We start from the raw sequence: 17,317 nt of genomic DNA, 5'->3' as shown, positions 1-17,317 counted from the left end.
TGGGCCATCTGGGCAGATATGTTGGTGGGCTGGGACACAATTGCAGGGGCAGGCCACAAATTGCCCCCTATGCCAGCAGAACATTTTGTCATGTGCCGTCTCGGGAGTTGGCGCCTGTAGCCCCGTGCTTGTTTACACTTTTCCTGATTCCCATCACGTTCAGGACTTACGTGCATCCAGCGGTCTAGTCTTTTACTGCGTCGATGCACGTAGCGCTATTTAAGCCACGCCCCCATACACTCCTTGCGTTGCAACCGCTACAGTCAGCTGTTCCCGTGCTACCGCTGTTGCACTTCGCTCAAACTTTTCATTTTGCCTGTGTGCTTGGCTCCCTTCCGCGCTCCATCTCATTCTTTCTTCTCATTCTGCCTTCATCATTCGTACTTCGGTCCATTCGGTGCCCTTCTCTTCTACCTTCCGTCCTAACTCTCTAGCCTCCTGCCCTTTCTCTTACCTTCCGCTAACCCTCTGGCACTTTCCTTTCAGTCACTCACCGGTTCCAATTATTCTTTACTTGCTCCAAATCTTACCATCTTGCCTTACCGGAGTGTGGTGTTACTTACACATTGGTTCGGATCCACCACGAACCCAAGTTCCATTGGAGGTCCTGCCGGGTCCTTCTATCCACAGGGTTTTTTCTGCCGCTGCTGGCTTTTCCCCCGTTTTTGGTCCCTCCCGGGAAAGGGGTCACAAGGTAGTGCCTTTTAACAGCCTTCGCTGTGGCTTCTTCCCTTGCGAGACCCAACCTGCAAATAAAGAAGGAGAAGGATTACAGAGCCTGCCGTTCCTTCAGCCCGCTGGAGGAAGAAGACACTGATACCTCAGGTGAGGAGGAGACACAAGAGGAGGAGGGGAAAAGCGACGTTTCGAGTGTTCAGATCAAGGAAGTTGACAGTTTGCAACGACACCCCCCAACAATGGCTACTCCGGAACAAGTACAGGAGTTAGTAGCCGCAGTTCAGAACCTCTCACTGGAAATGCAAAACATGAAAGCTGAGAACAATCTACTGAAACAAATGGTATCAGCTTGTGAACCACCCTCTAATGATCTACCCCCAATGACACTGTCCTCAGGCAAATACGACGGGTCACCCAAGAAGCTTAAAGAATTCTTAGATGCCTGCAGGGTATACTTTACGTTCAGAGCCCGCACATATGCATCGGAGCAAGCAAAAATGGGGTTTCTTATCGCAAACATGCCTGGCAACGCCCTCGCTTGGGCCACCCCTTTGGTTACACAGCCAGATCCTGTACTCCAAAATTACGGGGCATTTGTGGATCTCTTGAAGCGCACTTTTGAGAGACCCGAACTAACTATGGCAGCAGGAGAGGATTTGTTGGATGTCAGACAAGGGCAGTCTGACGTGCTGACGTACATCTCATCGTTCAAAAGATTAGCTACTGAGACCGGATGGTCTGACCAATCTCAATATATCTTGTTCCGCCGAGGGCTCAGAGAAGAACTAAAAGATGAGTTGGCACACTTTCCACGACCTGCTTCATTAACTGAACTGATGACTGCTGCACTCCAAATGGAGTTTAGAATGCAAGAGAGACGACACAAGAAACGTAAGACACGTACCCCTTTTTCACTGACCCCTTCTCCTCCCTCACCCACGGTCAAACGATTTGAGGAACTCATGCAGATCGGAGCCACTCGTCGTTCCTTGATTCCTGAAGAAAGGAAGAGGAGAAGAGAGCAAGGACTATGCGCCTATTGCGTATCCGATAAAACATTCTGTACGTACCTGCACTGAGTTGCTTAACAAACCGTCGGAAAACGACAACCCTCGATCCTAGAAGGGACGGGATATCGAGGGCCATCTGGTAGTCCCTATGTGTCGATGTCCATTGATTCCTCAGACACTTCAGAGGATTCGCGCCTCATGGTTCTGACAGTCAAGGTCACGGTGAACAGCAATCAAGTAGAGACTCTGGCGTTGCTTGACTGCGGAGCCTCAGGTCATTTTGCCGACACTCACTGGGTGGACAAGGTTGGAGCCACGCGCATTGACCGTACTCGTGGCCAAAAGGTAGAAGGCGTGGACGGAAAGCCTTTGAGTTCCGGGCCAATTCTTTAAACCACTGAACCTTTACCACTCACCATACATCAACATTCAGAGGTCATCACCTTTGACATCATCTGTGCTACACACTTTCCTCTGATATTAGGAATCACTTGGTTACATCAACACAATCCTAGTGTTGATTGGAAGACCAACTGTTTGAGTTTCAATTCAAACTATTGTCATACCAACTGTTTCCAGGGATTGTCCTACCAAATTGCAAGAACCATTCCCAGTGCTCTTGTCACAACTATTGGTGTCCATTCCATTACCCAGGTGTTAGAAGAATACAGTGCAGTTTTTGCTGAAGATTCTCCTTTGGAACTACCTCCTCACAGAACAGAAGATTGCGGCCTAGATCTGGTACCAGACGCCTTAGTACCCTTTGGCAGAATGTTTGCTTTATCTAAGATGGAAAAGGAGACACTACGTAGCTACCTCGATGAGAACCTACACAACAGCCTCATTAGGCCTTCAAAATCCCTGGCAGGGGCTCCTCTGTTCTTCATACCCAAACTAGACTCAACAGACCTCCGGCCATGCATCGACTACAGAGGGCTCAACAAGGTAACTGAGAAGGACTGGTATCCCATGCCGCTTATCCCCGACATCCTAGAAGCCGTCTGGAATGCCTCTGTATTACCAAGTTGGATTTATGCAGTGCCTATCACCTCCTCAGAATACGCTCCGGAGACGAATGGAAAACAGCATTCCGGACCCCCTTTGCTCTCTACGAATACCACGTAATGCCATTTGGACTTGTGAACGCACCTGCAATATTCCAGAGATTTATGGATCGGATCTTCTCAGACCTTCTGTTTGTGTCCGTCGTCATATATCTCGATGACATTTTGATCTATTCTCGGAACTTGCAAGAACATCTGGGCCATCTTACAGAAGTGTTGAAACGACTCAAAGCACATCACCTACTGGTAAAGAGAGAGAAGTGCATCTTTGGAGCTACATCCGTACCTTATTTGGGTTTTATCCTTTCACCCCAAGGCATTCAGATGGACCAAAGTAAGGTAGATGCCATTCTCCAGTGGCAAGCTCCTACCTCTGTTAAGGAGGTCCAAAGGTTTCTGGGCATGGCCAACTTCTACAGGCGTTTTATATCTGGCTTCTCAGATATGGTCCTGCCTATTACTAACCTTCTTAAGAAATCCTCGAAGCCATTTGCTTGGAAACCCTCAAGCTGAAGACCGATTTCAACGTTTGAAGAAGCAATTCTGTAGTGCTTCCATACTCCGTCAGTCAGATCAGAGCAAACAATCTTGGAGACCGACGCCTCAGCAGCAGCTATAGGGGCTGTCTTGTTACAGGAACATGACAATGAAGGACACGCTGTAGCCTACCTATCTAAAACCCTCACTTCAAGACAACAAAACTACTCGGTCATTGAAAGAGAGTTATTAGCCATGAAGGCGGCGTGTGAAGTATGGAGACACCTGTTGCAGGGAACTAGTCTTCCTTTCATCATCAGAACGGATCACAAGAATTTGCAAGTTTTACAGTCCGTGGACAGTATTAATTCCCGTCAAGCCCGATGGGCACACTTTTTTCCCAATATGACTTCCACCTCACCTACATTCCAGGAAGTCAGAATGCTTTGGCTGACACCCTATCCAGAAAGACGGGTACCTCAAAGGTCACATCTGGCACCTTGGAGAGGTTGTTTCCAAGAAACCGAATCATCGCAACCATCAATCCATTTCTGCAGTTGGTCAGAGCGGCAGCTGCAAACCACCCGGAACCAAAAGGTTTAAGAAAGTCTGATGGCTTATTCTTTAAGAAGAGGAAACTGTGGGTGCCATCCAAAGCGCTCCAGAAGGACGTACTTTCCTCGTGTCACGATCATAAATGGCTGGTCATAGGGGACAAGCCGGTACCCTGGATTTGGTCAGACGGACTTTCTACTGGCCAGGTTTTTCCAATGACATTAAACAATATGTCAAAACCTGTAATGAGTGCAATCGGAGTAAATATGGTACCCAAAGACCTATAGGTCTACTGCAAATAGATGCCATACCAGACCATCTCTGGAGCAATATCACTACGGATTTCATTGTCGATCTACCATTATCCAATGGGTTGTTAGGCAGAATGCCGTGCAGTGCCCTTAGGGACCACTACACACGATTAAGACCGCAGGTGGCAATACAAGTTTTACCTTTGGTACAAGCCTGTACTACTAAGTTATAGTGGTAGCAGCAGCAGAGCAGCCAGGCCTATCTCAAGAATATATGAGCAGTAGCAGAGATTACACAAAGGGACCACAATTACTGTGACTGAAGCAAACACTGACTCAAGGTTTCAGGTAGAAAAATAGAAGTACATTTATTTTTAAACCATTCATTATTAACACAACACTTCTATTAAACTTCAATAAAAACCACACGTTAAATATACTACAACTAACCAATTCACTTTGTACAGTAAGTCTCAAGGTAAGTACCCTGTGTTGAATGAACCGGTGTTAAGAACAAAACACGTTACCGCGAATACAATTGCGGTCGGTCTACTAACTAAACGCATATCCGTGACATGAAATGCTACCGGGGTAAAAACACACTTAGCAATTGAGATAGACAGAGGGAATCGGAGGCAAAAATCACAGGCAATATTTTGGTTAGGCAGGCAGTTGTTCCTAGTGGTTTCCTGCAGACCCACGATTCCTGGAGCTTCGTTGTGAAGGAGGACATCTGAAGGGGGTCTGTACCACACAGGGATTAGGCCGGCAGCACCGGCATGGAATAAAAGGTGCACTCCTTAAAAACAGGAGAGGCTCTTCAGATGGCTATCCGGACCACTACAGCTGTGTGCAGCGATTTCTACCACAGAAGAGGATCCTTTAGCTGTGGAAGATGAGCTGGTTGTCGTCACCAAGCTCAAGGGAAGAAGACTCCGGACTGGATCTTCTCTGAGTCGTTGAAGGTAGATAGCTCAGGACTGCAGCAGGTCTTCACCGGGAAGATAGTTGCAGCAGCCATCGTTCTCTCAGCTTCTCGTCGGTTCCGTGCAGTTCCAGTGGCGACTCTTTCTCTGACTTCTAGCCCAAGAGACCTGCCTTTTATGCGCAAAACCCCCATTCACACAGCCTGGCTGTCGATCACGCAGCAGGGGGGTTGTCCAGCCCGGACAACCACCTTGACTAATCGTAACAAAGTGCGACTTGGGTTTCCTAGGATACCCTGTGCAGGGGGTGACTACACCTCTCCCTCACATTCAGCCCACCTTGACACCCAGGCGCCTTGAGGAGGGCGTGTAGGTAGAAGCCCGCCAAAAGACAGCAAACAAAGAAGGCAAACCTGGTTTGCCGCGCAAAGCAAAACACAAGAAGGAGTTTAACAAAAAGAAATGGCGACTAAACCGCACCCGAGCCAAAAGAAAAAGGATTTGGTCAAGCGGGTTTAAGTTCTAGGCTAATACAATAGCCTACAATATTACCACGGTTATATAAGATAACCGTGGTAGAAAGTTAGGGTAGATATCACTGCCACCAGCCATATCTAAATGTTAAAAGAGCAAAACAATGCTCTAGAAGGTACAGATCAAAAGGTATACAAATTAACCCTTTCCAGTACTCCATGGAAGATGGGGTGTACTGGATCTGTGGTAGATTGACTAAGTAAAGTTAATGGTAACTTTACCCTTTTCTGGGGGACAGTAGTCATCTCAGAAATGGAGTCGGAGGGAGTCTGAACGACAACCCAGTGCCACTGCACAAAAGGTGCTATGTGACACACACAAAGAAGGGGGCTAATGAAGTGGTGTCCTTCAGAGCCCACAATCACAAAAACAGGTGAAAACACATAGCAAAACAGAGGTAAGAGTGGGGGAAAAGCTCTCACTCTTACCAAGTGGAAAAAAAAATAAACTCCAGAAGTCCAGCAAAGCTGCTGGGGGACTCACTAGGTGAGGGAAATTAGCCATGGATGAGAATTCTCCCTAACATGGGTGTTCCTGTATTATGGTATCCATGAACTCTCTTACCAAAATGGCTAATTTGTCCCCGCTTCCAGGTCTGCCCACTGCAGATGGTATGGCAGTAGTGTTCATCAAGGACGTTCTCAGGCTTCCTGGGCTCCCAGACAAGATTGTCTCAGATCATGGTAGCCAATACGTTTCCAAGTTCTGGAAGTCGCTCTGCACAGCTCTGGGAATCGAACAGGCTTTGTCATCTGGCTACCACCCCCAAACCAATGGGTCGACTGAACGACTAAATGCCACCTTGGAACAGTACCTACGGAGCTACACTAATTTGGAACAGGACAATTGTAGACTTGTTACCCACAGCGGAGTTTGCCTATAATAACGCTAGCCATTCGGCCAGCGGTATGTCCCCGTTCTACTGCACCTACGGTTATCATCCCCGGTCCATCACTCCTCTTGTTCCTATGCCGCCTTCTGTTCCCAAGGTGGAAGAGGTGTTATCTCGACTCAGACACCCATGAAAAGGCAAAAACCAACTTAATGGAAAGCCTCAGATCCTATAAGAAACAGGCCGATAAGCAACGGCAGGATGTACCGAATTCGAAAGTGGGCTCAAAAGTGTGGCTGTCTACTAAATATCTGCCACGGTGGTCTCACCCATCTAAACTCTCACCACGGTTCATTGGGCCTTATCCTATCACTGGCAAGGTTAATCCGGTGGCTTTCCATCTAAAACTACAGTCTTTTCTTAAACGAGTGCATCCCGTTTTTCATGCCTCTCTTTTAAGAAGTGCAGATCAGTCCCGGAATACTCATACTTTTTCTATGCCTACCCATCAACCCCGCAAGTCTGAATATGAGCTTTCGCAATTAAGGGATTCCCGATACCGCAAGGGTCAATTGTAGTACCTGGTTCAATTGTAGTACCTGGTTCATTGGAAGGGGTTTTCCCATGCAGAGGATTCATGGGAGCCGATTACGCACTTACATGCCCCTGTCCTTCTTAGAAAATTCCATAGAGCACATCCAGGCAAGCCAGGGGGTTTGCGTCTACGAAGGGGGCATACTGTTATGCGCCGTCTTCGGAGTTGGCGCCTTTGGCCCCGTGCTTGTTTACACTCTTCCTGATTCCCATCACATTCAGGAGTTACGTGCATCCAGCGGTCTGGACTTTTACTGCGTGGATGCACGTAGCGCTATTTAAGCCACGCCCCCATACACTCTGCGTTGCAACCGCTACGGTCAGCTGTTCCTGTGCTGCCGCTGTTGCACTTCGCTCAAACTTTTCGCTTTGCCTGTGTGCTTGGCTACCTTCTGCGCTCCATCTCATTCTTTCTTCTCATTCTGCCTTCATCGTTCGTACTTCGGTCCGTTCGGTGCCCTTCTCTTCTACTTCCAGTCCTCTCTCTAGCCTCCTCCCCTTTCTCTCACCTTCTGTTAGCCCTCGGGCATTTTCCTTTCGGTCACTCACCGGTTCCAATTATTCTTTACTTGCTTCAAATCTTACCGTCTTGCCTTCCCGGAGTGTGTTGTTACTTACTCATTGGTTCGGATCCACCACGAGCCCAAGTTCCACTGGAGGTCCTGCCTGGTCCTTCTATCCATGGGGTTTTTTCTGCCACTGCTGGCTTTTTCCCCATTTTTGGTCCCTCCCGGGAAAGGGGTCACAAGGTAGTGCTTTTTAACAGCCTTCACTGTGGCTAATTCCCGTGCAAGACCCAAGCTGCAAATCAAAAAGGAGAAGGATTACAGAGCCAGCCGTTCCCTCAGCCCGCTGGAGGAAGAAGACACTGATACCTCAGGTGAGGAGGAGACACAAGAGGAGGAGGGGAAAAGGGACGTTTCGAGTGTTCGGATCAAGGAAGTTGACACATTGGTGTTTCCCTGGGAGCGGATCCCTCCCATGTGGGTTGTCCATCTGCAAGCCCAGGCTCCACCTCTGGCTGTGCTACGTTACAGATGTCACCTCCGGGGAGGAATGGGGATCCTGCTGGGGCTCCCTGGAGCTGCTGCTGTTCTTAGGGGACGGTACACCCTCATGGTACATGGATGTCCAAGGCCAGGGACATCACCTCCAACCGTCCTGGAGTTTCGGCTGGGCTGCATTACAGCTTTTCCCTTCGGGGAGGTATTGGCACACTGCCGAGACTCCCTGGTGGGGAGAAGCTGTAAGGCAGGGCAGCTAGGGCTCCAGCAAAGTCGGCAGTAATATCCCTTCTCCCATGTGGGTCTTTGCTGGGGGTTCTGGCTAATAAATTCTGGGCCGATTTGCATAAGTCCTCTGTGGATTCCCACGGGTGTCCTCTTTTGGGAAATGCATGGGGTTCCCTGTTTTCCTTGCTGGCTTCGACACCCTAGTCCCAAATCTGTAGGTTGGCAGCATGAACAAAATGTGCTGTGCCGAAAGGCTTGGGGTTACCAGTGGGTTAACCTTTTCCTTTTGCGCCCCCGGTAGGTGCACCCACACATGTGAGGTACTGTTTTCATCGACTTTGTAGAAAAGAGACTTGGCCCCTGGAGGTCCTAGTATCGTTGAATAGAATAGTGAACCTTGTGCTCGAGAGGCCCAGGAGTGTGCTGTGCTCAGATGGTCCACCTTGTCCCGTGCTTAAAACGTGGGGAAGGGAAGACCTCAGCCATACCATCCTGACTTATCATTTTGTGAACACTTCTTTCTTTTCTGGTGAACATTATCCCACACTCCTTTTGTAACTTAGTGGTAAGGATTAGCGATAGGTCTTTTTGTATAGGCCCTTTTTATGGTTCCATGTCATTTCATCGCAGGATGTTTTCTCGCAGGCTTTTTTACCGCAGATTTTTTTACGAAAAGCCTCATCGAATTTTTTATTTTTGGGGGGGTTCCTTCCCAATCCCTTTTTAATTTTTTATATATCCCCGAACACCCACACCCAATATATATATATTTTTCCAACTCCCCAAAAAAATGTGATGAGTTTTTTTCGGCAAAACAATCGTGTTAAAAAACCCAGCGAAAAAACATCCCACGATGAAAGGACGTTCCACCCCTTTTTATATGACAAGACGCAACTAGGACTGCCTTATTATTATTTGATGGTTGTAGCTTGCTCCCATTTTAGCTTTAGATTAGGCATTTTTCTCACCCATTGATACAGTTTAATAAACACCCTTGAACTGTGATCACTTCTCTGTCTTTACTGTTGCCACCATGAGTACCTTACAGTACACAGCGCACCGCAAATCTAACTCATACAGGAGAGGGAATGTTAACCTTTTGCACATTATATATGATCCATTATGTTTACATGTGTACATATTCTTCTTAATGAACATTCTCAAATATTTAAAGTTAATGTCAAATATGTAGGTTTGTAAGACACTATTTTGGTTGGGGAGCATAAAGTAGCTTCTGGCGGCTGCTGGCTTCAAACTAACCAGGCTCTCCCCAGCTAGAAGCATGGACGAAATAGCGCCCAGCAATTTTGAACCATGCGCTCTTCTATTTTTTTCCACACACCCTTATTTCTACACCTCCCTATTTTTAGACACATGTGGTATGCACACTCTCCTTTCTTTCTATTCACTACCTCCTTTTCTTGTTGATAACTCCATATACACCATCTTTTTCCATCCTTTTCTTACAGCCTTGCCCGCCCTTGTCCCTCTGCTTTCATTTTTATTTTCTTAATTATGTAACTATTGCATTTGTTTTAAACGTATCTTATTTTTTTAATAGAAAATATTTTCATGCAGCAGCCAAGCTACTACAGTGACCTTGAGGAAACCGTGCCAACCGTCCTGCAGGTACGGGAGTGGGTGGATGCACTTGATTTCTTAAAGTTACATAGTGCTCACAGCAAGAAAGTATTTTTGTACTGGTGGATTCAACATCCAATTGAGAGACTTGCAAGACTATGCTTTTTATGGGTATACAGAGGGGGGAGCAAACAATTGTGTTAATCATTGATTTATTACCATGCAGGTGATATACAGAAGCTACGCTGCATCATATATATTGTTGAAAATCATGTGTTGTATTTTCCACTGGTTGTTATGTTTCCATTTCCATCCCCTTGTCTGCCCTGTTCTCAATGGAGCGAGTGAAAGATTAAAGAAAAAATAAACTGCCACATCCAATTACTGTTTTGAATGCTTTATGCTGTCTGTAATTTTTGGGCATTTCACTAAAGTCTCACGACTCCTGATATAACTAATACTTTTCCATACTAATGGTTTGTGCCTCACTTTGCTGCATGCCATATAAAACCAGCTTTAGCAGAACATTCTTTGCAAGAAGCAATTTTTGCAAACGTGGTATGTTGTTTTCATTACTGGATGATGTGTTCACTCCAAAGTATCTATGGTAAATAGGAAATGCTTTGCAAATTCTTCACTGATACAAATGAGTGTGGTACGCTTTTAAGTTGATAAGGCTTCAGCCAAATCTCTTCAAAGGTTGTATAGGTACGCTCTAAGTCATTTCTGAAGGTGGTGAAGGTCTTTCTCAATCCGTGGTCCCGAAACATTTTCATTGGTTCCAGCATTTCCTGCGGTGGTGACCTTTGATACCAAGCACAACCAAAATAGCCACTAAATCATTTGTTTTTAGCTAATGAAAAAGTGAAGACATTGGTACTGAGCTTGGCACCACACCATCTAGTTACTCTTCAGCCCACAAAATTGAGAAACTGAGAAATATATTACATTTTATGGTGGCTAAATCCTCTGCTCAGGAAAGTGATTCAGTAACTTTAATCTCAGATTATTTTACCATACCTCTTGGAGCAACTTTCTTCACCATAGAACAGTGAAGACCTTCTTTTTCACCTGAGTTTTCTGCAGTGAGTTTTGATTTACACCGGAACCCACAAGTACCGCCACCGTTTTTCTTCACCATTGTACTTATTTTATTTTTATTTTATTGTTTATTTATATAGCGCTTATACACAGGTGAAGTGCTTCAAAGCGGGAAGGTAACAGTAGTTCTTAGGCCTTGAAGATTCAGAATGATCTAAACAGAAAAACTAGCATACTAGGCTTGACGACATTTCTCCTAGTGCAAGTACATGAAGTGGCACAGTTGAGACCAAGCTCGGTAGGGCGGGGGGGGGAAAGATGGGGGGTTGGAGGAACAGTACAGATGAACTAACTGGTCCTAGTGCATTTAGGTCATGCATACGTACAGACACAGGTGCAGAGAAGCGGGGGGGACCCTCTTCAGGCCCGGCACCAAATGCGGACTATGGAATGTCTTTGTGGAGGACAAACATCTACAATGTCTTTACTTCCTACACCCTGACAACAACGAGGAAGGGTGCAAGATATGCCTGGGGGTCTCGAAGAAATTCTGGATGGTCCTGTTGCAACACGTGCTCGGCCAACTGGAGAAAGGGGATTTCTTGACGTCGCTGGACCTAGTGGACATGTACTTCCATGTCCTCATCCACATGAAGCATCGAAAGTTCCTATGGTTTGTGGTGCAAGGCCAACACTACTAGTTCAAGGCCCTACCATTCGGCTTGAAACCGGCCCCAAGCGGGTTTACAAAAGGCCTGGCCCCGGTGGCGGCCCATCTAGGTCTGCAGAGCATACACGTATACCCGTACCTGGATGATTGGTTGATACGCGCCCACCCTCGTGAACTGGCTGACGAGCACACGAAGGAGACTCTGAGGTCAACGGCCTTGCTACACACATTCTACTAACCTCACGCAACCACTGCACCATACCTAGCATTAGAATGCAGCTACACTCCACGTAAACCGCACTGGCTGCACACATACTGAATGCACACAAGCACTATTTACTGCCCTACTCTGCCCACTGACCTGGACTACGGTCCCCGAGTGCATTCAACCCACAGCGCTTTGAGATCATACCAGTGGTTTATAAGGCGCTATACAAATGCACAATACCATAACATAACCTAAATGCCATCCCAGAACACGCTGTTCCTTGGCGCAAGACTCAATGCGGGTGCTTCCCTGGCGTCACCCTTGCAGGAGAGGCTAGTAGCCATTCAAGGTAAGGTGCAGCGACTGTCGTCGGCGAAGACAGGCACTGTGCGGTCCATCAAGTCGTTGCTGGGCATGATTTCGTCCTGCATCTACCTCATCTGTCTCTGCAGGTTACAGATGCGAACCCTACAGGAATTCTTGGATACATGTTGAATACAAGTGTCCAGGAGTTGTGCCCAGAAGATCCCTCTCAACAAGGAGTTCCGGCGTGCGATAGTGGTAGGGGGTGCGCTCCAACATCGCCCAGGGTACGGGATTTCAAACCCTGCCATGCACATCAACATCCTGGAGCTACAGGCAGTGCTCTGGGTCTTAAAGTCTTTCCTACCATCTCTGAAGGGCAAGGTGGTGAGGGTCTTTATGGACAACACCACCACTGTGTTCTACATCAGGAAGCAAAGGGGGACTCGATCCCCAGCGCTCTCCAAGGAAGCTCAGAACTTGTGGCACTGTGCCATCAGACAGGGGATGTTCCTCCTCCCTCACCACCTGGCAGGCGTCAAGAACACCATTGCAGACTCTCTCAGCAGAGAGCTGCGCTCCTGCCACGAGTGTGAACTTAGTCAGGATCAGGTGGACCGCCTGTTCCTCGGGGCAGACCCCCAATCAGTATATTTGCCATGGCAGGGAACTCTAAATGCCAGAGGTTTGCCAGCAGATTACACCAATCAAGGAGCTTGGGGAACGGGTTCTCCTTCCCATGGAAAGGTCTGTTGCTTTTCCCCCCGTTTCCTCTCCTGCTACGTGTCATCACACTCAGTGTTGATGCAAAATGATACTCATCGCCCCGGCGTGGCCGAGGCAGATTTGGTAGCCGAGCCTACTCAGCCTGTCAGCGTCGCCTGCAGTGAAGTTGCTGTTACTTCCGGATCTGCTCACCAGAGAGGGAGGCGCAACCTTCATCACGACCCAGGATCGCTGAACCTGAGTACATGACTCCTGTAGCCTTAGATCTTGGAGGTTATGAGTTGCCAGCGGACTGCAGGGAAGTCCTCACCAAAGCCAGGGCACCATCAGCACCATCGACTCTAAAGTGCTACGGCCATAAGTGGAATCGTTTTGCTACGTGGTGCCGGTCGCAGAAGATTACCCCTCTCAGGGTCACGACTCCACAGATTCTTCCATACTTGCTGTCCTTGTCAAAAGCTATACTGGCTCATGCATCCATCAAGGTTCACATGGCAGCCATTCTCATGCTACACCAGATCTTTGCTGTGTTCCCACAGACTCGTCAAGGAGTTCCTCAAGGGGCTTCTCCAACCTTTCCTGCCGGTGAAGGCTCCTGCCCCGGCATGGGAACTCATTGTGGCCCTGACGAGCTCATGGGGGCACCTTTTGAACCTATGCATCAAGCACCACTCAAGTTTCTCTCGTGGAAAACAACACCTCTGCCAGACGTGTGGGTGACATCCAGGCCCTATCCTGCAAGCAACAGTATCTGACTTTCCACGAAACGAGGGTGGTACTGTGTACACATCCCTCTTTCATGTTGACGGTTCTGTCGGAATTCCACCTCAACGAGCCCTCAGTGTTGCCTGTTTTCTTCCCGAAACCTTTGTTGCCTTGCGGAAAGGGCCTTGCATTCGCTGCATGTTGCTCATGTCCTGAAGTTCTACGTAACACAGAGTTTTCGGAAGACTTTCCAATTGTTTGTGAACTTTGGTCCTGTGAACCATGGGAAGGCCTTGTCCAAGGCTTCCATTTCAAGGTGGCTCTCTGGCTGCATCATGTAGTGTCATCGGCTGGCGAACCGACCTCTGCCAGGCCGTCCGAGTGCCCATTCCACCAGAGCGATTGCTGCGACGACAGGATTCCTTTCTGGTGTGCCCCTGCTCGACATCTGCAGGGCTGCAACGCATACCTTCACAAAGTTCTACTGCATTGACAGGGATTTCAGGGAGGAGACCAGAGTCGGCCAGGACGTGCTACGCAACCGGTTTGCTTGAGGTGAGTCTGTTCCAGGAGTAAGTGTTAATTGCTTCTGTTGAGTCTTGCCACCTTCCGTGGTTGTGTAATGTTGTATTGCTGTGTATTCCTTATTCTTGAAACTGAGATAGTTTGGCAGAGGGAGAAATTTGAAAACCTGAGCGCTTGTACTATTATGTTAGAAGTGGTTTCGGCTGCGGGTAAATGCAAGGTGTGGGTCGCCTGCCAAGCTTGCCACAATTAGTAAATTATAGAGCAAAGGCCGCATTCACACTGCACACAAATCGCAAAAGTCCATGCGTAAGTTGCATGTATTTAATTGATTGTAGGTCATCCTGACACGTGTTTCGAGCTATGTGCTCTTCGTCCGAGGCTGCACATATCATATACAAAATGAGTTTTAAAACCACATCAAAATAATGTTTCCATTGAGGTAACACAAACCAAAAGACAGTTTAGCAGGGCAAAGAACCGTAAGCCACATGACCATTCATTTGGGTTGGCACAAACAAAGAACAATAAGAATTTCAGAACTATGCATTCACGACGACATACAATTATACCCATCCATGTAAGTATTGCATATAATACAAAAAGGATCTCAAGCAGCAGATATGCACATAAAGATGAAGAGATGGAAGAGAAGGGTAGGGGAAAAGCAAACACAAAATTAAAATAAATGTTTGTAAACAAATCATACATGGTTCAGTGTGCGCGCTGCATCCAAGCTTCGCAAGAGCCACATTGTATATAATAATAATAAAGGGAGTATACCTTGTGTAGTCTTGGTGTCAATCTATTCCACAAAGGAATAAAATTACCGGTAAATAATGTGAAGCCATCACTGGTTATATACAATTCTACTGAAGAAGGGCTAAATATAAATACTGCCACTTACCAATTGTCGAGTGAGCATGGGCTCACTTTATTGTGCAAGCTGTCATCTTAAAGTAAATATAACAAACAATACTAATTAGATTAGACACCCATTGGATTGTAAATTGCAGCCAAACTCCTATTGATAAATTTAAATTGCACATACCTATGTAAACCACTGTTGCGTGATTCCATTCAATAAGTAATGGTAATTACTGCATTTGTGCAGCATTAGTACACAATATCCATCCAAATGTGTATCCACACGTGTAGCCATCAAATCCACGCTTCCCATGCACACAAAAGTAAAAGAAATGCGCGCTCTATTAGCTTATTTGGCTAATACCATTATTATCCACATCACATTTGTGAGGATAGACCCTGTTAGACCATCAGGGGTCAAACAGAAAGACTCCTTACTCACCCAGCTTTTTGGTGTGTGTGTTACGCTCACCTGGTATCCACGGGGACGCCACCCAGCCAGCTGGTCGCTGATGCCCTTCCTGATGGTTCCCCTGTGGCCTCGGTGTCGAGGGAATTCTGGTTGCCAGAATCGGTGGGCTCTCCGTCCTGCTCTCTGGGCTGGGGCGCGTTGGCTTTTGTGGGCGCTGGCGGTCCAGTTACTTCACTGACTGCAGCCCTTGTAGTGTCTTTCAGGTAGGTCTTATTGCAATTAATGGCGTTGTATTTCTTGCATGCCTTTTGTCTGTTCTAATGTCTCTTTTATCTCCTCTAGGGGCGTGGAGTGTCCACTCGGAGAACGGGATGTGCTGGTTCTCACTGGGAGGAGATGGCGCGCAATAGCGCTATGATGCGGTAAGGAGGCGCTTTACGTAGCGCAGCAATGCTTTGTTGTTGTTGTACTGACCTGTTTTTGTCCCTTTTGTAGGTCGCGGAGAGTACCCAGCGCAGATGGGGTTTCCGGAACAGTGCCGGTCGAGAAGTAGCCAGCCAGGTAAGTCCTTCAGTGCTTTTATGGTTGTAATGTCTCTAATACCTCTGTTAATAATGTATTTCTCCTTTTCTCTGGTCCCTCGATTCGGGCGGCAAACTCCTCCAACAGAGATGACCAGGAGCTGTGAGCAGAGATGGATGAAGATTGCAGGTAAGATTCTGCTGCTAACAATGTTTCTTTGTTTTTTCTGCAGGTCTGGAATTCGTCGGGTTCGCGAGAATCTGGACACGGTGAGCGTCACGTTGCTAGAAGCAAAGTAACGCGAAGCGTGTGTTCTTGTTCGGGTGTGGTTTAAATAGCCACTGTAAAGTAGTCCAGGTTAAGTAGTCCCTAGGCCACCACACCCAAAACACTAGACCGCATAGCTTGGTTCTAGGAATCTAGCTATGTGGATGCCTCCATGTTGGCTGAAAGCCTTAATAAAATAGTCCCTTAAGCAGATGCCTCTCCCAACTGATGAGCCTGGTGCCAAAGGCGCCAGGACTGGCCCCAAGAGGGCTTGAAAAGTGGAAGTCTGGCCTTATTAAAGATCCAAGCCCTGATCCCACCTGGCTTGTGGGCTTTCCAGTGGGGGTCAGGGTCGAGGGTCGTGACAGCGTGATCCCTTCTGAAGCAACTCCCTTGCTGCTTGCTGACTAGCCTATATCCAATGAATGGTGCATGCTAGTGAAAACACAAGTGTGTGCTCAAGTAGCCGCCATGTTGGATGAGTAATTCTGATCTCAAAAGTAATGCCACATATATAAACCACTCAATAGTGGTAGCCAGTATGTACCCCAAACTAAGAAATAGGAAACCATTTTTTCTTGTTGCAATTGAGGCTGTATTAGCCTGAAAGAAAAAAATATAAACAACAATATCGGAGCGCGCATTACACCCTTCTTTCAAGCGCGACTAACCATACTGTTTCCTATCAACATACCAAATCAATTCCAATCCTGGATAGCAACAAGTGTGGTTGTAACATTGTAGTTAATGCTGCTCTTGCAAAAACCAGTCAGCGTGCACGCACATTCCCATTGTGGAAATGTGTATGTAACACTGGCACTGAGTATTCAAACCTTTGACCTTACACTATTTATAGTCCAGTACTGACTGTTAACTATAAAAATATATGGTCATGATTTCCAACAAACACCAATTGGAGTATGCATGGTATCACAAAAATACTGATAATTCATGTTCTGTATTGAGTCCACACAGGGCTGTACGATATTGGCAAATAAGTGGTGCTTCCAAATGTCTAAGTTTCAATACAAGGTTGCCCCCTCTCTGAGGTAAGGTGACTTTTGCCAGACCCACAAATTGAATTGCTTTCTTGTCATCCGTTTGGTGTACCTTTTGCCAGTGTATCGCTAACAGATATTTAGCATCCTGATTTGATATAGTCGACAGGTATTCCCTCATTCTAATTTTAAGTGGCCTAATCGTGCTCCCAATGTAATAGAGTCCACATATACATAACATGCAATAGACACGGAATTTGGAATTGCAATTGATAAATGAATTCACATGGTGTGTTCCCAAGATTCCAAAGTCAACTGTTTTGGTTTCCAAAGCATGGG

At 46.9% G+C, this 17,317-nt stretch overlaps 1 protein-coding gene across 3 annotated transcripts in view; it reads left to right on the top strand.

The window, feature by feature from the left end:
* ASCC2 (activating signal cointegrator 1 complex subunit 2) overlaps positions 1-17,317 on the top strand; it is a 1,015,237-nt gene that overhangs the window by 336,062 nt on the left and 661,858 nt on the right. For all 3 annotated transcript variants that reach the window (XM_069619287.1, XM_069619286.1, XM_069619285.1), the window contains one exon: positions 9,715-9,782. In XM_069619287.1, coding sequence (XP_069475388.1) covers positions 9,715-9,782 — 68 coding nt within the window. The remainder of the gene's footprint in view (positions 1-9,714; positions 9,783-17,317) is intronic.

Source organism: Ambystoma mexicanum, chromosome 10 (assembly GCF_040938575.1).
Source record: "Ambystoma mexicanum isolate Mex_15411 chromosome 10, UKY_AmexF1_1, whole genome shotgun sequence".
Taxonomy (NCBI): domain Eukaryota; kingdom Metazoa; phylum Chordata; class Amphibia; order Caudata; family Ambystomatidae; genus Ambystoma; species Ambystoma mexicanum.
The sequence above is the reverse complement of the archived record's forward strand: the minus strand, read 5'-3'. Positions and strand labels throughout refer to the sequence as shown.